Source organism: Leiobunum rupestre, chromosome 11 (assembly GCF_980474605.1).
Source record: "Leiobunum rupestre chromosome 11, qqLeiRupe1.1.hap1, whole genome shotgun sequence".
Lineage (NCBI taxonomy): Eukaryota > Metazoa > Arthropoda > Arachnida > Opiliones > Sclerosomatidae > Leiobunum > Leiobunum rupestre.
Window position 1 is genome coordinate 39,036,158 of NC_143394.1, and position 25,412 is coordinate 39,061,569.

At 39.5% G+C, this 25,412-nt stretch overlaps 1 protein-coding gene across 1 annotated transcript; it reads left to right on the plus strand.

Annotated features, from left to right (window-relative positions):
- Window positions 1–319: 319 nt before the first annotated feature.
- On the plus strand, window positions 320–25,412 carry LOC149922560 (acetylcholine receptor subunit alpha-like). Its single transcript, XM_090162634.1, has 7 exons — window positions 320–819; window positions 1,807–1,851; window positions 15,191–15,300; window positions 21,104–21,159; window positions 21,248–21,372; window positions 21,448–22,293; window positions 23,012–25,412. The coding sequence occupies exons 1-7, from the start codon at window positions 364–366 to the stop codon at window positions 23,177–23,179; spliced, it is 1,806 nt and encodes a 601-aa protein (XP_090018760.1). The 5' UTR covers window positions 320–363; the 3' UTR covers window positions 23,180–25,412.

Consider the following 25,412-nt stretch of genomic DNA (forward strand, 5'->3'; position numbering starts at 1 on the left):
GGAAAAGAGGAGGGGGAGAGGTCGAAGGGTACTTACAAGGAGGCCAAGGAAGCAGGGGGGTCGCGAGGAGTCGAAAGGGGGAAGGAAATGACGCGCGTGGATTTTGCGCGTGCGCGGAAGAGGAACCTCCTCTCTTCCGCGGCGTCGTTTCATCCGAGGAGCCCTTCTCTCTCAGCCTCCGAGAATCCCCGATCGATAGAACGTCTTCGGGCCGTCCATCAGATGGCGCTAAGAGTAACGCGGGGGCCCAAACCGGCGTTCGGGCTGTGATCGGTGCTTTCGGGTGCTTTCGGGTGCCGTTTCCCGCGAGGCTCCTCCCCCCGTTTTTCGGCAGGTGTCGAAACACCCCCTTAAAAAAAGGGCATGAAATCCAGGGTCAGCTTCGTGGACCGGACGATCCGTGGACCCGCGAGAGATCCTCCGCAAAGGGCGGCCAAGAAGAAGAACTACTTGTTTTCATACAACGCCAGCAGCAGCGGCGCCACTCGATCCAGCAGCGAGACGACGACGACGGCGTCCTCGGCCTCAACATGTCCGGGCCTTAGCCGCGGCCTCCGCAGCGGCGAGAGCGGATGCTTCGGAGCGGCGGGAGGGGGAGCGGACCTCTCGCGCCTCCTTTCGCGCCTCCGGCCGCCTCTGGCCTTGCTCATTCTCTCGCTTCTCCTCACATGGCCGGAGTCCGGCTCCGCGAAAGCGGACACCAAGCGCCTCCACGACGACCTCCTCAGCGACTACAACAGGCTCATCCGACCCGTAGGGAACCACTCCAGCAAACTAACCGTCAAGATCGCCCTCAAACTCTCGCAACTTATCGATATCGTAAGTCCACTTTCGATACGTCACCTTTTTATTCACCTCGCGCTCGCCCCGCTTGACCACTGGCGAAGGGGAGCCCGCGAAAGTCAGCGCGTGCATGGGCCGTTTCAATTTACTCCACGCCGGTTCTTCCCCAAATATAGCACTTACCTTGTCTCCCAAATATTAACCGTCCCCCGCGGGGCGATGACTTTACGTCACTCAAACCACGCGACACTTATTTATACGGGTTGACAAGGTAAAACAGAGAGGAAGACTCGAACCGCGATGTTCGGGACAATAGACGAACCTTCCCTCAATCCGCAAATCGAAGAAAAATAGTTTTTTGGCAAAGAGCATCTTGACCGATTTATCGAAATTAATTTAGTGACAGTCGGAGGCAAGAGCGGCGAGCGAGGCATTTGACGTCTCCCCCTCGTGCACCCCTTCCACCCCCCTCCAGGGTTCACCCCTCCCCTACTTTATCTTTCTATAGAACCCCGGAAATCAATGAAGCCTGTCAAGAGACAACTGCTAAACAAATCAAAGAGCCGGTACACGTCCATATTTCATCCGCCATCGATAAAGAGTAGAACTGCATTCCCACGCTATTTAGGAAACAATGGAATTTGGCCGCTCTCGGGAAAGATAAATTGGAACATTCCGCTACGATTTAAGAAAAATTCATTTATCCGGGGTTTATTTAAAATTTAAGGAATGCTCCTAATGACTCGGAATAATAAATTTGCAGAGGGTTCGTTGCAAGTACTGAATTAAAGATTAAATTAAATTTTTTTATCCCATTAAATTTATCACGACTAAAGCAGTAGCGGATTGAACTAGCACCCGGCTCCTTGGCTGAGCTTAAGTAACGGCCCCTCTTTTACTAACAGGTAAAATGATAATTTTCATGCCCCATTTACCCCGAGGGACCTAGGATTAAGCCTACTTAGTCTATTGGTTTATTCGGTTTGGGACTGGAGTTGCAATATATCGAGTTTTCTGTTTCAGAACTTGAAACAACAAGTGATGTCGACAAATATATGGCTAGAACAGGTAAATTTTATATAATCAAATTTGGTATCTTTATTGTTAAAGCAAGTTGAATTACCATAATCAAAACAACATTATTTCATATCTCATATGAAAATCTACAAATTTAGATATATTTGAAAATATTCTTAGTAAATTTAAATTTTGTTATACAATATTCAATTTTAAGTAAATATTTAATAAACAATATTCTGTCTGCATTTTATTCTTCAAAATATAGAATATCTGGAAAAACAAATGAAAATTAAACTGTAACTTGCTTTTACAATGTTGTTGATTTCATCTTAAACTTTCTTTTATTTTCCTTTTTTTATCCCCAAATAAATTTTTCAAAAAGGTAAAAAACAATTTCAAATTTTGACATTTATACTTCAATATATAACGGTAACATAACGTTAATAGTAAGTGTGAGAGTTTGAAAGCTCTCTCCCCACTGGTTAAAGCGGTTTTCTACCGAGTTCTTCGGTTTCCCCTTTCCATAAATAGTTAGTGTAGAGAGCTGTTGCTCGCGTGGCATGAAGGGCTTGTCACCACCCTCCTACGCATTTTAACCCGGTCACCTGTTTAAAGGCATTAAAAGTCGCTCGATGACCCTGGACCTAAGGTGGTGCTTTGGGTATTAGCCTAGCTGAAAAAAAAGTTAAAATTAATTTAATAAATGTTAAATAACATTTTGAGATTTCATTTAGTCTAGTTAATGCTTCCCTGATATAATAAGGATTTAAATTTGAACCAAACATATCCTACAATTTGAATTCACCAGAGGTAAAAGCGCTCTGGTAAGCAAAGTAAAAAAAAAAACGTTACGTCGCTTAAACCTGATACGCCATCTACAAAAAACCCCAACTAGTTGCGAGACTTCCAATCTAACTTAATAAACGTCATAAAAAACGCACGGATTTCATTTTATTCCTGCCTTTTGATAAACTTAAAATATTCCATTAGACTGCGAATAAAAAACGAAGAAAAAACAGAAAAATGAAGATACTTTAAATTAGATTTCGTATATACGAGTTTCTTAACAATTCCTCACAAGAAATCATTTTAAAAGCGCTTTATTTTTTCTCATGTATTCCTTTTCATTTCCATTTTTTTTTTCGTCTCGCAGTTTCGTTAGTTATAAAGCTTTAGTCATTGAAAAATCTAAAAAAGCGCGTGGTGTCTTTCATATATTACTTTTGAAAGAAACTATATATAATTCGAGAAATTAAATAGGAACTGTGGAAACCGCATGGAAAGAAGGTGCTTTTAAAACACGCCAGTTTTTTATCCTCTTTACTATTTCCGTTCTATTAGGAAGAGCTATAAGGAAATGTACATTATTTTTTCGTGGAAAATAACCTCAATAAAAAAGCGCCTGAAGCCGCGATAGGAATTCGCGAATGTTTTATTCATAAAAACGAGACAAGCCACTATTTTTGCTTCCTATAAGGACGTTAAGAACGGAGGTATACACGCTTTATTTTGGCACGCCACCGCTAGGTGTCGGTATTCGCCTAACTCGTTTTCTACTACGTAATCACACGGAAAATAAACACTTGGGGGTTTTGGAAAACACCTCATTTTAACGCTATTTGCCATCTAAGCTATATATTTAGTCCTTTTTTTCTCGACAGAAAAGTCCACGTTTGACAAAGAAAAAATTAAAAATTATAATGTTGAAATGTAAATTTCTCTTTACGGAATTGGCATTCAAAAATTCAATGGCTTAATGTCCGTCAAATATTAAACGACCCCCTCAAATCCCGCTGTTTGTATTTTATTTATCAGTCTATCAATAGATGTTTGCTGTAATTTAACACCAATGACATTAGCGTCAAACTAATAAACGAACTCAATCGAAATAGGCTAATTGTTTCATTGGCCTGTATAGTTCATTAGGAAAAAAAAAACATTTATCAAGTTTTAAACGTTTAATAAACTCTCTAAAGAGCTGGGAAATATTTGTAGTTGCCAACAATAAATAGAATGATAAAATGAATTAAATTATAGGTTGTAAATAAACCGTTTAAAAACCGCATTTTAGTTAATTTTAATATGGAAACAGTGAACTTTTATATGAGAAAACTAAATACCAATTTCTACCTTACTTAAACCGAGATTATTACTTATTTTAACAATATTTCATCTTAAAAATATGAGCATCGAACACATCAAAACTAAATGAAATCTAAATTATACAAAATTAAATTTAAATAATTAGGACGAAACTTAATCCACCTTATACAATATTAAATTAATTGAAAATTGGTTGCCTTAATTGAAAATACTACAGCAAAAATAAAACAGTTTTAATTTCAAATAACTAAGGCAAAAACAAAATCCACTCTAAACTAAACAACTTTAATTTCAAATAACCAACGCAAAATCCAAATGCACTCTAAACTATACAACCTTAATTTCAAATAACTAAGCGAAAAACCAAATTCACTCTAAACTAAACAACTTTAATTTCAAATAACTAAGCGAAAAATCAAATGCACTCAAAACTACACAACCTTAATTTCAAATAGGTAAGCCAAAAACCAAATGCACTCTAAACTAAACAACTTTAATTTCAAATAACCAACCCAAAACCAAATGTACTCTAAACTACGCAACCTTAATTTGAAATAAGTAAGGGAAAACTAAATACAACACACCAGTATAAGCAAAAAGAATTCGAAGTACAAAACTGGTATTAAAAAGTATCTAAAAAATATTTCAAAGTAAAAAAGAAGCTAAAGAGGTTTTAGGAAGTGGAACGTATAAGGCCACGAAAACCTTCAAAGGAACCAAAAGGCGCTCCAGAAAAGTTCTCCATCCTTCCATTATTATTAAGCCGTTCGGAGGGAGCTAGCCAAGATAAAACCAAAAAGCAGACGTAGGAGAAAAGAAGCGACTTCTTAGGAAACAAATATGTGCCGGAATTCGCCCAATGTATCCTCCCTCTTTCGTTCGTTCCTTACTCCCGAGAATTTTAGTCCTTTGCTCGCGAAAGTCAGCTTCCGAATGTTAATGTCATTCGAAACTAAAATACGTATTTAAAAAAGCGTCTGAAAAAAAAAGAGTCGCGGCGAAAGACCCCTATCCGTTTTCTTTCCCCGCGAACTCCTTTTCATTGCGCGGAAACACTCGGCAGAAAAATAAAAAGACTGGCTTTGAGAGGCGAGCTTCCTGGCGTTAGTGGCTGCTTCGAAAAAAAAACCGGTAAGCTTTATACTTATATAAGCGTATACGTTGCGAAGTCGAGACGAACGGCCGAAAGGTACTGAGACAACCTATTTTTCCTAGTCCGCTGTCGGGTATTTCGCTGAACGGCTTTGCTCGTTCTCCGGCAGCGAGCAAATGTAATTTTAATTCCATTAGCTAAAATACTCCGACTCTAGTCATGCATTTAATTAAGGGCTTAGAGAGGCGGCGAGAAAACGTTTAAAGAAAAATTAGCTTCTCGAGAGAAAGAAGGCCAATTATGAGAAGGACTTTCTTCTGTTTTTTTTTCTGTCCTCAATTGTTTTGCATATACAAGTAGAAATTAGGAAAGATAGGTTGACATAAAAAACGATGTTCAAATTATTAATTCGCGTTTTAATCCTGAAAACATTGTACATTGGACCTTTGATACTTTAACCTAATTAAAATAAGAGCACTTTAAATTAAAAGCAAGAATGTCAAATGGAGAATCTTTACTTCTATTTGGGAATTTAGAGTTTTAACATAAATATATTAAAAATACATTTTTAACATAAGTATCCATCCAGGCTAAACATATACCAAGTTCCAAAACACGAAACTGTTCACCGAATCACACCTCAAAAAAATTTCACGATGTTCAAATTATTAATTCGCGTTTTAATCCTGAAAACATTGTACATTGGACCTTTGATACTTTAACCTAATTAAAATAAGAGCACTTTAAATTAAAAGCAAGAATGTCAAATGGAGAATCTTTACTTCTATTTGGGAATTTAGAGTTTTAACATAAATATATTAAAAATACATTTTTAACATAAGTATCCATCCAGGCTAAACATATACCAAGTTCCAAAACACGAAACTGTTCACCGAATCACACCTCAAAAAAATTTCACGATCTGATGTGTAAAAATTACATATCGTAGGGCTATTTTATTCTGTATAAATATTTTGTATTTTTCTGTATCAAAAAAAATTAGAACATTAATTTACTGTGTGAAGTATTTCACACTCCATTTTTTTTCCCGAAACGTAATTTGATAAAGCAGATGGAACCTATGTTTTCCTAGCTAATAATATCAGTTGTAACACGTTTAGTTATTCAGTATATTTTAGCCAAAAGATGGTTTAACGGTTTAAAAAGATCATAATGCTTACGAAATTTTTTTTCATAATGAGAAATAAATGACTAAATCGACTGACTGAAGCCTCCACTAAATTAAATTATTCATCAGACAATCGATTACAATCTGACACAAAAGAAACGATTATTAGAATGAAACGCTTCTAAATGATGAAGGACGGCTTCGCTTATGAAATGTTTCCATTAGAGTTAAATTCCAATATGTTTCCGACACTGGATGTCGCGTCAAACATTTATCACAGAACGTCAAACAAAATTACTGATGTCAAAACTCTCAAACAGCGATTCTCGGTGTCTTTCGTAACTATTTAAACTTTATACGGCATTAGGAGAATGAGTATTAAACTTTCTCGTCGCGCATCAAAGTACGGCGTGTGGAACACTTTTACAGGCGTAAATAGGCCAAAAATAGACAATTTAAATAAATCGTTAACAGAAGCCGGGATCACCAAATTACAAAACGTCGTAAAACCGCGGCGAAACCACGAAACTTTTTAAAATCAATAAAAAATTACGACAAAGTTAGCCGAATTTCCTCGCCTAGTAATAAAATTCGTAGCGGGTGCGAGCGGGGGTTACTGGAGATTAAAGGGGTCGTCACTGCGGTAGTGAGTTGAAGCGCTGAAATAGAATTAAAACTTTACGCATTTTAAGAAGTCAAACGGCCGGAGAGAGAGAGAGAGTGAGAGTGTCGCTTCGTTTTGGGACGGTCATTATTGATAAAGCGTTAGGCCGGCTTTTCTTGTAACGCTGGTCGGACGAGCGCGTGGAGAACTATCTTAATGATAAGAGAATTGCAGTCGCTCATAACGGCGAGGAAGGGCTAGCGAACCCGGCTCCTAATGAGGTTATTAACAGGAGAAACTGGCGACGCGAAACACGCTCTCCTTTCTGACCTTTCCAGCAAAGTGATGCCATCCCCAAATTTCAACGGTGCTTCTCGGTTTTAATGAAAGCGAGTTTGGCTTCGGAAAGAGCGCGATGGCCAAACGCCGGTGTCCCTTAATAGTGGCCGGACCAATTATGAGTGATTAGTCTCGACCGGAGCGACCGAAGCCGCCTCCGCAAATGGACCGATTAATTGGGATTTCAATCCGGCGGCGGCCTTTCACGGCCCACCGAAACCGAGCGTCCCGTATATTTATTTTGGGTAATAAAATGGCTCGGAAGAGACGCGATTGCGCCACGGAACGAGCCTTTCGTGGAAGCGGGACGATGGCCCTCCCGGATAAGCGGTGTCCCGGATTAGATACGAGCAAACCGCAAACGCGTCCTTCTCGCGCTTTGGGGCCCTCGTACTCGGCTTCCGCTCATCTTCCCGCCTTTTCCCCAAAGGGACCAGGGCCCATTTCGCTTAGGTGTGCGTATTCCGAACAATTCGTCCTGAACAGATGGACGCTCTCATTTATTTTTAAAAAAGAGACGAATTAAAGACCAAGCGCTTCGCTAATAATGTATTATTTGAGGGAAAACAAAATCCATTAAAATGAGAATGAGTGCCGTGAATAAAAAAATTTCGGAAATTCAATACGAAGTTTTAATACTTGCGCAGAATGAACGCGCTGATAATCTTTGTTCTTGACGCTTGGTTAGGAATAAGTACTTAGAGCTCGGTGTTTGGATTTATTTTATTTTTATCCATAACCTACAATGATCCGAAAATATAAATCATTTTTTGCATGTTAAATCGTTGTTTAACCATGGATAATATCAATAAATAAACAGTTAACCAAAATATTTACGATTAATCGAAATTTTGTCAGTTAATTTATCTGTTACGCAGAGCTCTATACGTACTGGTCATAATTTTATCAAAACTTTGAATGGGAGCTATTGTGTCTCAAGTAGCTTTTGTGGCCAATAGCTCTCGGTAAAATATTTCCCAACGAGACATACCTACGTAACAATATAATAGACTTATGCTTAGGCCTAACGGATATTTTTGGCGTCTGTGCTTTTCTCGAGATTGTAATATGAAAACCAGGCTGAGAAATAAGGAATTTTTTTAAACTGGACCTGTGGCCAGTCAAGCCTAGGTAGTTTAATTAAAAAACTGGCCACTCACCACTTACCATTTGTAACCTTCAAAATCACGCTTTCATAATTTATGGTCAAATTATCTATTCTTGAGAATATGTGCTAGTGCATAGGCTTAGTAAGTTAGTTATTATGGGTATTTCCAAAGTTTGGAGTGTTAAATAAAGAACTATAAATCTGCTTAAGAAATATGTAAAAACATCTTTATTTAGCAATGTTAAATTTGAAAAAATCACTACTATCACAAATAGATCACATTGTAAGGCCAAGCACACAGCATAGAAGCAAAGACCAAACAATTTTAAGGATTAATATAGTATTTAATTAATGAAATAAAATCTTGAAGGGAAAACACTTTGGATTTATTAAGTGGTCACCAGGGTCACTAACACCCTAAGCATTTAATTTTTAAACTGGCCCTGCTAATTTTTAAACTGGCGATTGTCCTGTGATAGTGCCTTATTTCTCACCATGATGAAAACCAACCTTAAAGAAAAAATACCTTTATAAAAGTGACTGTTGAACCTACTTGCCTTGGCTCAACTTGATTAGGAGGAGCAGTTGACTTATTCTAATCTTGTAACCAACTCCAAATATTTCTTCAACTAAACCCGAATTGACACGAAGAAGAGCAGTTAAAAATGCCGCGTCGGTGTTGAACACTTTTCCGCCCGGCACCTCCCTCGCGGAATATCTTTATTGCCTGTAAAGCCATTTTTTGGTCCTTCTATGTATTTAAAGACTTCATGAAATAAACATGTTAAAAATGAAAGAGAGAGGGAAAAACGGTTCAAAGGACGTTAGGAGCAGACTTTGTAGGGATTATCCTCAACTTTAGATACTGCTAAGTCCGCGTGGGTTTAGGCCGTCTATTTTAGAGGTCGGTAACGGTTAATCATTATCCATGATTAAATTGATTTTTTTGGGGGAAAATTTAAACAAAGAAATTTACCGGTTAATATTTCGAAAAATGTTTAAAAAAATATGTATTATTCGTAAAATTTTAGCTTTTTATCGAAAAAAAACAAATTTATCAAAAAATTAATCGGATAATACAGAAATATAAATAACTTGATCAAAACGTTTTACGAATAATTTTGAGAGCTTTATCTATTGAATAAAGGTTAACCATCCCCGACCTCTAGTCTATTTAATCTTCTAAATTTTATTCCATTTTTGATTGGCGAGTAAAACTAAAAGAAAATTTAAAGAGAAGTCATAACATGAGTTTATAAACATCGTTATCTGGAAAAAATTATAACACAAACATTTAAATCATGTTATGTAATAATAATATATTTTCACTTATAATTTTTATTTAAAAACAATCATATCGAAACTTTTAAAAGATTCAGAATTACGATGTAATTAAACCAAAATATTTTCGAAAAACAAGTTACTATATAATTGTCTCAACCTAAGTATAAATAATTACATTGTTAATGGTAACTAAATTCGATATGTCATAGATAATACCATTTACATATGTGTTATAGAAATTAACATTTTTCGATTTGACAGAGATATTAAAATGTTTTGATATTTCAGAGATATTATTTTTTTGATATTTCAGAGATATTAAAATATTTCGATAGGTCAGAAATATTAAAATATTTCGATAGGTCAGAAATATTAAAAGGTTTCGATATGTCATAGATAATATTTCTCGATATATCATAGATAATATTTTTTGATATGTCATATATAATATTTTTCGATATTTCATAGATTTCATTTTTTTGATATTTAATTTGATAAAAATTTTCGATACTTCATTGATAATATTTTTTGATGTCATAGAAAAAATTATAAAATTTAAGATCCATGATAATAAGATTTTAAAAACGTTTAAAAAACATAATTTAAATATGTCATACCCCATTTAAATTCAAAATTGAACCAAATTATTCAGATAAAATACCACCGTGAATTCCACCCTAAGAAATATTTAATAAGGCAATACGGAACAATAGCGCTATGAAAATTTGATCCGCGCTTAAAATGACATACGCCTATATAAATTGGGTGGTATTAGTCTATAAAATAGTAGCAAAACTTTAAGACGCGACCAAATTAAAATATCTGGTTTGAATGGCAAGGCTTTTGGAATTAGGTAAATACTATTAATGGAAAATGGACTAATGGAATTTATATTATATTCGGAACCAAACTATAAGAGAGAATGTATGAATACGAACGGTACATTGGTCGAAAGCAAAGGTAGAAACCTGCCTTCAAGCGCGAAAACTGTTCGTGAAAGCGTAATCGGTGAAGATATTAGCCCCATCTATTGAGAGAGCTCTACAACTAAATGTACGGAAGACGAACCGAAAGCGGAGAATTGAGCCCTTTCTTCAGCTTCGGGGGTTTTCGATCCTCCCGGCGCGTACACTCGCCTAACTCCCTTTAACAACGCGTTAATTACAACCGTAAAAGAGCCACTAGCCAATGGCAAACATTCAATTAAAAGGGGGAAATCCATCGCGGCCATCAGCGAGGGTTCAAAAAAGGAGCCCTTTTGCCGGCCGCCGAGTTTTAAAGACAATTATCGCCGGGTCAGCGGATGGCGTGTGGACTCTATGTATATTTGAGGGATCGGTCTCGGTGCGGCCGGCTCTATGTCTTTGAGCCTTTAATCGAATTGGCGCCATTCTGTTGGGATGAAATCTCTCCTAACAAACGCGGGGAATTGGGAAGATTAAGGGATCGTGGATTAACTTCTCTACAGTTCGTACCTCACCCGTAGGCTGCTTTTTTGTTCCTCATTTTCTCCTTTTCATCCCCATGGTAACGCTGGACCTGGTGGATTTCAAGCGACATCAATGTTCTTAACCATAGTGATGGTTTTCTAGGCCCTCTATACGAAACGGTTCTATTAAAATTATATAGAGATTCTATAGAGATTCCTAGAAACAAATGATAAAGCGCCATTATCAAATGGAAATCTTATCATTTTTAGCTCTTCTCTATTCTATATAAATATTTATAGAACACTATATATAGAATATACAAATTATTTTTCTAGAACCGGCTAAGACTGCGTAGAAAGTCTATAGAACCGCCTATTACCGTCAGGTGGCCTATGGAACACGTGAAACTTTTCTATTTCAGGTTACGCGCAAGGATCAGTGCATATATATATATCAGTATATATATATATATATCCAGGGCGAATGGAGAATGGCGTCTGTTGGTGGGGATTATCCCAAGCTAGATGCAACAATGGAACGAAGAGCCAGCGAGCGCTAATTACCACCGCCGGTGATTGCATCCAGTTATCGAAATCTATTGTGTTCGTCGAGAATGCCCATTGGGTTGGTATAGATACACACACACACACACACACAGACACAGACACAGACACACACGCAGTCTCGCAACACATATGACGAGACTATTGTGGAGCAAATTCACCGAGCCATCTAGCGTAGACTGCTTTTGGGAACCTTTTGCGCTTTTGCTCGCTCGTATTATGGACAGACGCTGTAGAGTTGGGACGTCCGAGGCGAGCCGTGGCGACGCGATCAACGGGCAAGATGGCGTAATAATTATCAGGGCCCCCACCCCGATATTAAATCTATACAGGCCGATATTATCCGTCCCAAATAATAATGGGACTTTTGGCGGGCGCGAAGGGAGGAGAGGTCCTGTTCTTGTTAGTCGAAGTGAATTTGGGCGTTTGTCAGCGAAACTCGGCCCCCGTCAACGGCGGGAAATGTTTCCCTAATTAACGATGTTTGCGGAATCGAACCAGCCTCACCACGCTTGCCAAAATGGGCTTGTCCGATTACGAAGGATAAAATCCGACCTCCTCCTCACCGCCGAGGTACCCTTCAATTACTGGAACACGCGCGTATAACACCCACCGGGAGAAACTTTAAAACCAATTATCTTTATCAAAATAATTTACAAACGAGCGATAAGGGCCGGTTTCCCATCGTCACCTAACGTTAAACTATAAGCCGATAACGCTTTGCCCGTTCGTTAATCCTTGATTTAATTAAGATTAAAATTTCCTAAAGTCAAATTTGTATCTTTATATCGAATAGGAAGTGTCGATTTGATAAATCAGCGAGTACCGATAGAAGGTACCCAGGTTTGCCAAAAATTCGCGCGTCAAGCGGTTGATGGGCACTTTTTTCCCCCATCCCAACAAGTATTAAGAAGTAAAGTTCTCGGCACTAGCGTGGTTGAGGGTGGGGTCGTATAAAAGGCCCCAAAAAAAGGGATTGAACTTTCCCCGAAAAATGAAGACGCGAGAGGCAATTCATCACCGCCGTGTCAAAGAGTAGAAAACGTTGATGGTCAAGCCCGGTGGTTTTCCCTCACGTTTCGAGGTCGTCCAGTAGCCCCGAAATGGACTTCCAGATATTCTCTAGTCTCTAACTAGCGAGTCTGGCTCTGTTCGCCGATAGGAGGGGGAAATGAGAAGCGTGTGTGGGCGAAAAACATCAGTCAAAACTTTTCCTATAACCTTCGCTGGCGTGGCTTATTACGGTTTTTTCAGTTCGGCCTGGATCGTCCCAACTATATATAGGTAATCATCAAGTTCAATCTGTCGGTCCATCATCTAACGCGCTGACAATGATAAATAACTGCGGTGTAAAATTATTAAAATACGTTGGTGGTGGCCCCTACAAATTAAGTTGGAAATTTACCGAATTAATAACTACATAGTTAGGATTAAAATAAAGTTGAGAATTTTTTACCAGAAATTTCTTTTCATGGCGCAACGGTAGGTTTGATATCGACCGTACAATAGTCCTATCCATAAATTCGCTATGACAGCGCAATTTGTTCTTGAGATTGTGCAGTCAAACGTATGGATGATTTCATTAGCTCTCTTTAGTGGGGGAGCTGAGGAAGCATTGTAGAAGTGAGAAAAAACCAGTAAACAAGAAGGCCACGTGTATTTATAGAAAGGCCTGTTAATTTACAATTATTTCTTCGCTGTGGCAACGCTTTCAATCGAATTTCTAATGAATTTTTATAATATGGTAATGAAATTATATAGCAATTCAATCAATTTTCCATAGAGATTGTAAAAAAAAAAGAATTTTAGACTTCTATAGAAACGATAAAATTTCTATAGATTTGATAGTCAAAGATTGGAACTAAAGGGCGCATTGGCGTTTGAAAAATCTAGCTCGTCCGCTATCGTACCGCGTGATATCAGCCCCGGGCAATCGATGCTCGAACGGGGTAGCATTCAATATTAAAACGCCAATGTGGGGCTTTGAATGCGTAGCTTATAAAACTAAAGGTAGATTTTGATCTACCTTTAAAAGATTAAGTTAAATCCACAATACAATTGTGAGACCTGATATAGATTTATCCATTTTTAATAGTGGACGTGTGTTTATTATTAAATATCCAAAGAAATAATATTACATTTCCATGAAATATTACTTAACTTCCGAAAAATATAACTAAATTTCCAAAAAGGATTATTAAATTTCAAATTTTTTTATTTAATTACCAAAAAATATTATTAAATTAACAAAAATATATTATTTAATTAACAAAAGTATATTATTAAATTAACAAAAATATATTATTTAATTTGCAAAGAAAATTAAACGTAAAAAAATGTCCAAAAATATTTTAACGAAGTCAGCTATTTCATTAAAATAAAATTAAGAGCTACCAGTATACACATTTTTACCTCTCCGAGGGGACTTTGTATACAACCACCGTGTCTGTCTGTCTGTGGGTGGGTCTGTCTGTCAGGCTTGCGCATTTTCGAGACAAAGGGTAATCACTGCGTACGCAGTTTCTTAGAATCAGGGAAAAGGTTTTTCCAAAAGCGACCTCTTTTTTGTCATGGGGTGTAGTATAATTTTTTAATCGGCCGGGATTCGAACCCGAGCCCTCTTGAACGATAGGTGAGCGTTCTACCGCAGAACCACGGATACAGTTACGCTACTCTGAAAATTAAAAGCTCTTCCGAGGAGAGGTATATTTTGGCTTGCCAACTTGTATTTAAGATTTTCAAATAAGATTTTTTTAAATTACATCAAAAACTATACACCAAAGAAAGGTCTATCAATTGGTAAAATATCAACCTTTTCGTAGACATCTATTGGTAGGAATGGCGTCAGGAAAAAATAATGAAAATACACAAAAAAAAAAGATATTTCGAGGTTTCTAGTAGTCCTAGCTCACCCGGTAAAAAACCTCAAGTTCTAAAGAAGAGCGCATTTCGCATCGAACTAAGCAGGCAATTTTCTTTATTATTAAACTCGTTGATCCGTTTCCAGATTTAAACTTCAGTACGTAAGCAGATAGTATAAACTTCCGAATTTTTTGTATAAACTTCTTTCCTTTAAAAAGAGAGTTTATTTATCAAGTTTGGTCGTCGGGTCGCATTCGAAATGTCGCCATTTACGTTCGTACCCCAAAAAAAGTTGAAAACATTTTTTCTCTAAACTCTAATCCATAAAATAAACCGTCCCAAACGTATAAGGCATCTTTTTCTTGCAAAAAAATATCCCTAAACAAACTTGTATTCGAGAGCGCAGTCACTAAGAAATGGCAAAGAAACTAGTCGAACTTTAACCAAAAAAAAACCCCACCTAACTTACAGCGACAAAGATACGATTTTCCCCCCAATACAAAACGGGAAGATGTTTGTATTCCTAAAAATCGGCTAAAAATTCAATTTATTTTCGAAAAATGGAGAATAAAAATGTCGAAGAAGTTCCCGCGCTTGTTCCGACACAAAAGAAATTCTAAGAGAGAGGTAAAAAAAATGAAATATAGTTGGGTATAAAAGAAACTACGTTTGGCAAAAGGTTTCAAAAACGGCGGATGGGGAAAGGGATCGGACACTCCGGCAGATGGCGTTACGAACGCCGTTCTAGCCTTCCATTACAACGGCGGAGAAAAACTCTGCTGGGTGTTTTAGGCCAACTTTACATTTATATCTATTATATTTTTGAACTATGAGGAGAATTTGATTTAGTTTGACGTTTATGTTTGTCGCAGTGGTGGGACGATTACAAACTGACGTGGCAACCCAAAGACTACGGCGGAGTCGAAATGATCCACGTTCCAGCAGAACACATCTGGTTACCGGACATCGTTCTTTTTAATAAGTAAGATTGAATCATCTCAAACGTTTTCCTTAAAAGCGTGAAACATGTTCTTAAAGAGTAAGTTGCGAATAGATTTTCGGAATACAAACTTAACTACTTTATATTTTTCTCGTTCATTTTCCGAAAATGTAACTTGTGATGTGAATTTACCGGTAAAAATAAAAACGGTAAATTTACCGGTAAAATTAATGGTAAAATTACCGGTAAATTTACCATTAACTTTTTTATTTAATCAAAATAATGATTTGATGTCACAATAATTACTAAAATTGTATTTTAATTTTACCATAGCCTTAGGTTACATTAAACTTAGAGAAACCTCCTAGATAACCCCTTAGAAATACATTTAAATGTATGGAACGTAAAATCACAGTGCCGGGAATTCGGAGTCTTTAACAGGGAAATAACTTGGTTTTCTGGTCCAATGTAAAATGTAATTGTTTCTTCTTTTATTTGAAGTTTAACAAAATATTTTTGGGTGTTTTATGAAAGTAATTGGTAAATTTTCCAGTAAAACCACTCGGTAAGTTTACCGTAATTTTACCATTACCGGTAAATTTACCGGCTCACATCTCTAAATGTAACTCACTTGAAGAAATACCATCGTTAAGTTTATTTAATATTAAAATTAAATTTGCACGGACTATGGTTCTGTTTGAATTTTCCCTGCTGCATCTGGTAGATTATATAGTCCCCACCATCCTACGAAAATGATTCTTGTAATATCCTTGCTAAATAATGCCGATGCCAATTTAGCACTCGCTCTAAAGGATAAGCGTGAGCGCGTGTTTTTAAAACCATGTAAGCACCCACGTACAAAATTCAGTAGTAGAATCCCATACTTATATAATATAATATTATTATATAATATTATTATTATTATTATATAATATATATGAGATTTTTCGGAGAATGTGCCGAAGGGGTTAGACATTAGTTAGACTACCGTACACTCTAGAGAAATGTGATTTTAAAAATCTAGAAATCAACTTGAAATTTTCAAAATCTGGACGGAAATCATTTCGAAAATCTTTAGATCAGCTAGAAATCAACAGGAAATTCTTACTCTGAAATCTCAAAATCGATTTCTGGTTTCTGAAATAACTTTGATATTTAAGATCCCGTACGCAAAATTGGCAAGTTTTCAACCCCTTCAGATTGTACCAAATATTTTGCTATTTATCAGGATTTAAGAATTAAATGTTTAAAATCAACGATATTAATTAATTTAGTAGCAACATCTTCTAATTATTGAGTCAGTTTGAAACCAACTTATCTTTAAAAAGATTATTGAAAAGGATATTAAGTTTGAGCTACGGATGACGACCATTGTAAAAGATATTTCCTTAATAGATCAGATACGATTCGCTTTAGCGTAATAAGTTATCTCATTCCAAACCATGGTGAGTGGTTCCAAATTCCGAAACAGAACGCAAATTAGTTTACCCATAGACATTTATTTCCGAACTAAGCAAAGTCATTTTCTAGCCAGCTATTAGAGCAACTAGCGATATATACGGGAAAGGCAAAACATCGCAACTTTTATTCCAACAGAAATAAACAGATTGGTATCGAAGAGAGTCTGCAAATTCGATCCGAACACAGAGTTTGCGAACCGCTCACCGCCTAACCTTCGAACAAACGCGCCCGCATCCAATTTTCTAATTTGCCATTATTTTAAAGGTGGAGAGAAGGCTGCTGCGACCTTTGACCTCTTAACCGAGCTGGGACTCGCGTTTCCGCGATAGCTTTTGCAGGTTGCCTGATGTAATTAGCGGCGATCGAAATCCACGATCGAGAGATTAGAATACATTTTTGACGTTTCCCGCTCGTTTTCTCTCTGCTCCTTGCGGTTAGGCTCTCCATCCCCGAGATAGCCCCCCCCCCTTCCCTCGGGGCCTGGCTACGTAGAAGGCCATCAGAACGAGTAGGGGATGGGGCGAATAGACGGAAGGGGTTCGGTCGGGAGAAGCGAAATAAAACGCATTGTGTATATCTCGTATGATATCCACTAGGGAATGCTTCATTATCTAGAGAGGTCCCTAACCGTAATACCAGCAGCTCGAGTTGGCCATCAGCCTACTACTGGGAATTAGACCAACTTCGGGACTTTGCAATTGGGAAACCGCTAGCCCGGCCGATATCGCGTCAGGCAAAACTCGAGTTAAGATCTGGACGAGGGACGTGGTCGATGGAGATCCTGGCGCTAATTCGTTTCGTAAAGTATGCCTTCATTTTTAAGAACCCGCGGGGTTGACCCGGGTCCGCGCGAGGGCTATAAGTTACGCTGAACCAAGTTTTCTATCTAATTAAGGCTGGTGTCGAAACCTTACCCTTGACGCGGGTTTCATTGGAAAGGCTCGCGGGTTAAACAGTTTCACAAACTCAATCCATATATAATTTCCTCGTTCAGCCCTACTCGTTAATGTATTTTCCGCACACTTCGGTTAAGCCTCGGCTTGGCGGGAAAATACCAAAGAATCGGAGATAATAAAAAAGAAAAACTGAAAACGAAAGCCGAAAGAGAGAGAATGGAAAAATAAATATTCTTTACTAAACGAGTCGTGTCAGAAAAACGTGTCTGGTTACGGTAGAACCCATCTAAGCGACGAGGAAACACGGCCAACTGTGCCGAAGCGAGAAAAAGTGTGGGAGCCCTTCAGCAGACAGGGCCGGGGCCTAACTGTCTTTTTTATTCGTAAGGATGGCTGAAAGCGAGAGCCGTTGGAATATTTATGGTCCATTTGGGGTTCCAGCGTCCCGGCGGTGTAATACTTTCTCATCAAGCCGCAATCAAACCCGCAATCAAACCCGCATCCAAACCCCCTCCGTTCCCACGCTAGTAGTTGCGAAAGTCTATAATACTGCCTCGTAAGTGGGTCTCTGTGCTATTCATCAGTGACCTAAAAATTAGGCCCGATATCAAATAGGAAAATGGGAACCAATCTTTACTTACGCAACGGGAAGTTCTCTCGTATTTGGGTGTACGAACCTAGTTACGTTATTGCGCAGATTGACGTCATCGTGGTAGGAAAATCACCATATAGTGTAACGCTGTCAAAGGCTACCTGAGACGAACGTGAACGGGTAACGTTGCTGTCCATATACAAGCCCGTGTCCGGAAAAGCTATCATTTTTTTAGTGTGAAGAATATTAAGTGTCATACTTACGTAACGATATAATAGACATATGGTAGTAGCGAGGTATGGAGAGAAAGGAGTAGGGCAGAACAAAAACACGTTTCCATTCTAAACAGCAATCTGGCGGGCTCGTCGAGGGATTGCTGAATGGATAGGGTCGGGGCTCTGTCGGAAAGAAAGCAATCCGTGGCGTGACCCTGGCCGATTAAAAATAGTCTTCGGCGGCGCCATTTCCGCTTTGACACGCCACCCGATGGGTCTCCGGTCGCCTTTTAAAAGTCGCTTTGCCGGTCTGGCTGCGGAGGAGGAGCGGGGCTGCTGGGACGGGTGGCCGAGAGTGATCATCCTTTTCCATTAGCCGTTCGTTCCCCGTTCGGCCCCCTTCGGCCGCATTGTTAATAAACAACCTCCCGCCTCGAAAGAGACTTTTCACCAGTGGATAAAATGGGACATTTAACACGGACACAATTCTCCACGCGCGCTTTAACAACATCCGCCAACGCGCCATCTCACGGCAAGAATCGGAACCCGAATCGTCGCTGCCCCTACAGTTATTGATGGTTACGGAAGTGGTCAATACCATTGGGAATGTAGTCCGCCTCTCAGAGTCTTTCGGAGGACTTGGCGCCTATATACACGTTTATACCAGGCCTAAACTATTCGCGGGACCTTTCGCAGTCATCTCGAGCCGAATGTATCAGCCATATTGATAGGAATTTAATTACCAATTCTAGAGACACGCCACGCCAAGCGCCGAATTATAGATCGACCGGGATTTCCCCGCGACTATTTGGGTCAATCAGATTATCGCGATGGCTCGAATAACCATTGTCCAATCCAAAAGTAAAATCAACGCGTCGCAATCCGAATCTAATTTCCAACACGAAGCCGTCTTTCGGAGTCAACGGCTAATCCTATTTTTGAGACACGGTATACGATCGCGTTGTAACTTCGAAATAGGAATATAGAGGGGGAGGGGGGTTCTCTAAATTGAAAAGGGTCAAAGAATGGGCGAGCTATTCAATCGTCGTATGACTTTACTAATAGCGAAACTCCGGAAGGCGAGTAAATTGAAGGAGAAATTTGGACACTCAATATGCCCGGGGAAATGATCCGGCAAAGATTATACTAATTGTCCAGTCGCTGGGATTAGTCGGGAAAACGCTGCGTCTAAGCGATAAATTTTACGCCTTCTTGGAAAAATCCACGTATAGAAGGAGGTTCGCTCGAGCTAATTTAAATCTCGCGCGTCCCTTTCTAGCGCCATCCAGTGGCGCTAGAGTTCTCAGAAGCCGTTGAAGCGCGCCACGATTAGAGGAGGATCCGAGAGTGCTATACCGAGATAATAATGATGGCGGAGCCCTAGTCCACGTTCCGAGTTACGTCACGTAACAATCACTTTCCCCCCACGCAGCCCCTCCCCCCACCCCCCAAAGTGAGGTTGCAATGAAAAAAAATCCCCCAGTGCAGGGTGGGTAAGGGGGCCGAGAAAAGCTTTTTCTAATTCCTCCTCCTTACAGAGTTCTTTCTACTCGGGATTTGCATAAGCAAATCGAGCTCGTGCCATCTCCCTAAACGTTAATCGTTGCTGGATTTTACCATGGCAAATGAGACAGTGCTTAGAACGGAGAGGGATCAGCGGGCTATTACTGTACTCCACTCGAAAAGCAAGAGCACTGGCTGCCCCAAAACCGAGAGAATAAATTACTGGCCTACCTATAATGATTATTTCAAAACGTGTCCCGTTTCCCTCCACCGCCGTTGTACCCTCTCTAATCACCATCCCCGTTCCATTATTACGCCGACGAAGTGGACTACGCTAGCAGCGCTTTCCTGATTAAAAATCAACTCGTTTAAACCCTTTAATTATTATTGACGCCAATTTATTCGCGACCCGGCATCCCCGCGATTCCCTTTGACGCTGCCGAGTGGTCGGCCTCAATGCGCGCACCGAGAATGGAATCGATTCAAATTGAAGTTGATGTCGACGCGATGTCCAGTTAAGGTCCCCCGAGGACGCTAGACGTAGTACGTGGCCTCGCTTTCGCTGACAGGTGCTTGGTGGCGCTGTTAAGCGGATGACGGAAGCGAACGTCACCTACGCATTGGCGTTAATTTAATGAAAATGGCGTTTTCGATTTGAACCATTGCAACGTTTATGATTATACATGGTTAGGAGTAACGCGTTGAAAAGCTTTACGGTATCCCAATAGGATTGTGGTCGTTTAAAGTATGTTTTTAAGTAGGCTCCAAAACTTACCCTTTTAAATCGCTACCTTAGAGCAAAAGTCAAACGAGAATTAAACCCCTATTTGTGAAAAACGAGATTTTGGTTTTGAGCGGCTTTGGGCACCTCAACATCCCCCTCCCCCTCGTGATGCGTCGGGCCCTGCTTTAGGTGGGCCCCAAGGTTTCAGCCTAGTCAGTCTTATGGATAATGTAGCACTGATAATCAACAAAGAGATGTCGCTAGTGTAATTAATGAATAGGAAAGGAATCTGTTACTGACAATATACTATATTAATATTAAAACTACTAAAAATAACTCAACCTATTGTACTAAAGGATTCTTATTTTGAAAGTGGAGCATCTCGACTCGCTTGACTTTTGCTGTCGGGTAACGAAAAGTTTCCATTTGGTTAATTTCTGTCCCATTTCCTTAGCGCCGATGGTAACTACGAAGTGACGCTCATGACTAAAGCTACAGTCCATTATACAGGTTAGCCTTTGAAATTGGGCCGCGTACACTCTTTAATCGAAACGTGACTCTGGGAGTTTCCGAGCACTATAAAACCTTAATTGCTCAGGTGAAGTGGTCTGGAAACCTCCAGCCCTCTATAAAAGCACTTGCGAAATAGATGTAGAGTATTTTCCTTTTGACGAGCAGTCCTGCTTGATGAAGTTTGGATCTTGGACTTACGACGGACACGAGGTAAGCGCTCTAGAATTCTCCTTATAACCCGGGGCCCTGATGACCGAATTAAAATGAGCGTGCGATAACCAACAGGTGGATCTTCGCCACGTTAAGCAGGAACCGGGTTCTCAAGTGGTCAACATAGGAATTGACCTTTCCCAATTTTACAAGAGCGTCGAGTGGGACATTCTGTTGGTCCCGGCGACGTATAACATGGAATATTACGACTGTTGCGAAGAACCCTTCCCGGACATCACGTTCAATATCACGATGAGACGGAAAACGCTCTTCTACACCGTCAACTTGATCATCCCATGCGTCGGCATCTCCTTCCTGACCGTGCTGGTCTTTTACTTACCATCCGACAGTGGCGAAAAGGTCACGTTAAGCATATCCATACTGGTTTCCTTGACTGTATTCTTTCTGCTACTGGCCGAAATAATTCCGCCGACGTCTTTGGCCGTCCCCCTCCTGGGGAAATACCTCCTGTTCACGATGATCTTGGTCACGCTATCCATCTCGGTGACGGTGTGCGTCCTCAACGTGTACTTTCGCTCCCCGTCGACGCACCAAATGGCCCCTTGGGTCCGTCGCGTCTTCATTCACATGCTGCCTCGTCTGCTGCTGATGCGTCGGCCCCTCTACAGCGGCGACGACGATCTCAACGAAGCCTCGAAGTTCGCCATCAAGAGTTTCGCCGCCGTTTCGGAGATGCGCCGAGAGTCTTTCTTAAATCTACCCCGCTCCAGCAGGGACCATCAACTCGATGGCTTGAGGGTCGACTATCACGCCGATAACGGACGAGACGACGTCCTCCCCGAGACGGAAATTAACGGCTTGAATGGCCGCGGAAAACAGTACCACCCCGACATACAGAAGGCCATCAGCAGCATTCTTTTCATCGCCGAACACATTAGGAAAGATGACGAAGAATTAAGCGTAAGTCGCCCACTTTCTCCCTCTCTATATTGCCCTTTCCCGCTTTATTACTCGAATAAGACAGTCATAACAAAAGTACATAATATATCTCTTACACTTACCGCGTATATTACGTGTAAAATGTAAAAAATGGTACTTCATAATTCAAGGTATTAGTTTAAGAAATTCAAAATAAGATGTATTTCACCAGCATTATTTTTCTTCGTAAACGTATTTTGAATAATCAATGAAAATCCGAGGTGGAACGTGTTTCGAGGAAGTCGAATACAGGGCCGCCTTATTTAAAAAAGTGTACTTTTCCAGTTTCAAGAAAAATGAGTTTTTGAGTTCATTTAACACGTAATACTTTGGGCGCCCCTTTGCTGTCCCTAGTAATTGGTGCCTAGGGTCGATGCCCCCTGCCTCGCTCGCTACGTCTCTGCAAACGTTCAAAAGGACGGGAAATGTGATTTCTGCCTAAGGCCTACTGAACGGTTAAAACGGCCCTGGTCGAATACTTCAATTTAAAGGCCGACTACATAAATATTCGGTTTACTCTGTCTTACACTGGAAGTCGGCAATACACGTGTGCTATGCAGTCAGCCGACTTCCAGTGAAAGACAGAATAAACCGAATATTTATGTAGTCGGCCTTTAAGAGATATATTACGTACTTCCGGTGGTATTGTTAAGAGCGAAGGCGGGTCCTGCGTGTAACTTTCCGCATTCGTCGCGTGTAGGTGATTGAAGACTGGAAGTACGTGGCCATGGTCCTGGATCGTCTCTTCTTGTGGATCTTCACCCTGGCCTGCTTGGTGGGCACGGCCGGGATCATCCTGCAAGCTCCTTCTCTGTACGACGACCGAATCCCCATCGACTCCGAGCTGTCTCAGATTGGACGCATTTGAACCGCGGAAAAGGCCAGCGAGAGCTTCGTCCCGTCGTGTCACGTTCGATTCCGCAATACAAGGAGAAGCTGCTCTCATTCGCGAGCGCGTCGCTACAACACGACTTCTTTATTACTCCTAGCGTTTTTCGTTCAGTTCGGAGCCGACTTCGCTCGGCTCTCTTGAGCTCTGTCAGCCCTTGTACGGCAGCTAATTATTCACACCAAAATTGAAGAAATCATCATGTAGAAATAAAATTCGCGCGCGAAAATGAAGGCTTCCGGGTATTTTGCTCAACACGTTCTCAAATCGACTTGTACGTCTAATCACGCGCGACATAATCGAGGAGAGTGCACTCCACCTTTCAGCCATTTAGACTTTTTTCGTCTATAAGTCGAACATTACGTTATAGGTGGATGCCAGTTGTCAAAACGAGGGTTATTCCAACCCTCTAATGGGAAAATTAGGGTATAAATTTAATAGTTTCCCCTTTTTTAAGTCAATAAAAGATAATTACTCGATTAAAGATTTTAGAAGACCTAATTAAAATAGAGCTACGTCGTAGAGTCCGGTATTTAGAATGAAACTAATTTCGATAATTGACACCGCCACAACTGGTCTAGTTTAGCCCGAGCGCACTCTCCTTGTTTTCCATCCGCGTGGTTTAACGCTTTTCCGCTTAATTACCCTGAACCCAGATAGACACATTTGAATTTACACGTTATTTAGGATGTTTAAAAATTGTTCATCGAGTGTTTTCGTCTAGCTCTTATTATAATGGAATCCTTCGTTTGCGGTGAAGAAATTTTTTGAAAACAAATTTAATTTGAATCTGACAAAGCTCGAGTCATTTTCGTCAACGTACAAAAACATTGTTTACATTTAAATAAACAAAAAATATAGCGTTACCGAAACTCATCTAGGACATTATACGAAAATTTTGTACCGCTTTAAATCCGAGTGTAATGAATATGGTTGAAGTTATCTATATGTTCACGTATAGATTTTGTTAGACGTAGTTAAGGCTTAAAAAATATGCCCCGGGCACCTTACCAAGCAGATACAAAAGTAACACGAAATGTACGTTCCAAAGCAGAAGAGTTACAAAAAAATAATGATGTAGTTTTCGTGGCTTTAAATTCGATAGACCCGATTTATCTCGAAAACCGTATTGGTAGCTACCAGTATCGTTCAATTTCATCGGCTATGCACTCTTACGCGTATAGCATTCAATATTTTTCCCCAAAAATGTTCTTAAAACTCTTGCGAAAAAAAACTCGAGGAATATCTTAGAATATTTATCAGAGTAAAAGATACGTAGATTTATTACAAATCTAACTATCCATAAGTTTCGGTCCAAGTCAAAGAAAAAGTTAAAAAATGGACCACGAAAAGCGTAAGCCTTTGTCAAATGAAACACGGGTGATGGTAAAAATTTCTATCCCTAATGATACGATAGCCCCGAAAAAATCTTTCGAAAGAGATACGACGCGGACAAGCGTCTTTCAATTCAATATTTTACTTTTGGGGAAACGAAAATATTTAAAGGAAAAAGTTTCATTTTCTTCCTCCCATTTCATCCCCCTCCCGGCTTTCATTCGATTTCATTCGATCAACGAATGAACGAGGGAAAAAATTAAAGAAAAAATATATAATAAAATAAATTTTCCTCCAAAGTTGGTCGCGGGAAAGAAAAAAATTAGAAAAAAAAAAGACCTCTGACGTTGACATTAACGAGGGGGAAAAGACCTACTATTGAAAGAGGGGAGAATGCAAACGTCTATTGCTAAACCGAAGTTTTGACCTGTATAAATCATTGTATAAAATTCATTTAGAATTTACAACTTATTTTTTAACGTTACATTCAACCGAAAGGTATGTAGCGACTTTTCATAAAACTCTTCTTAAAGATTGTTATGGACGTAATAGTAACAAATGAAATCTAAACTGTAATAAGACAAGCCACGTTTTTCGGAAAGATCGGAGAATTTAACCTACAAACGAAATTTAGCGTAAATTTAATAAATACGTAAGTGTATTTATCGCGACGTGAAAAAAATAATTGATGAAAGCGCGAATTACGACAGTCGACTCTAAAATTTGTTTAAAGAAATCTTCCAAAAAACTTGACGCTTATTGGCAGTTCATACATCATTTGATATAGAAAGAAACAAAGTAAAATGTAAAATCACTGGAAAAAAACATCTGAAGAAAAAATTAAAATTCTATATTCAGATTATTATAAAATCTTTAA

Excerpts from the sequence above, each read along its gene's own strand:
- LOC149922560 (XM_090162634.1), top strand. The coding sequence starts at position 364 with ATGAAATCCAGGGTCAGCTTCGTGGACCGGACGATCCGTGGACCCGCG. Across the intron at positions 1,852-15,190 it reads CAAATATATGGCTAGAACAG|TGGTGGGACGATTACAAACT; the intron begins GTAAATTTTATA and ends TGTTTGTCGCAG. Across the intron at positions 15,301-21,103 it reads GACATCGTTCTTTTTAATAA|CGCCGATGGTAACTACGAAG; the intron begins GTAAGATTGAAT and ends CCATTTCCTTAG.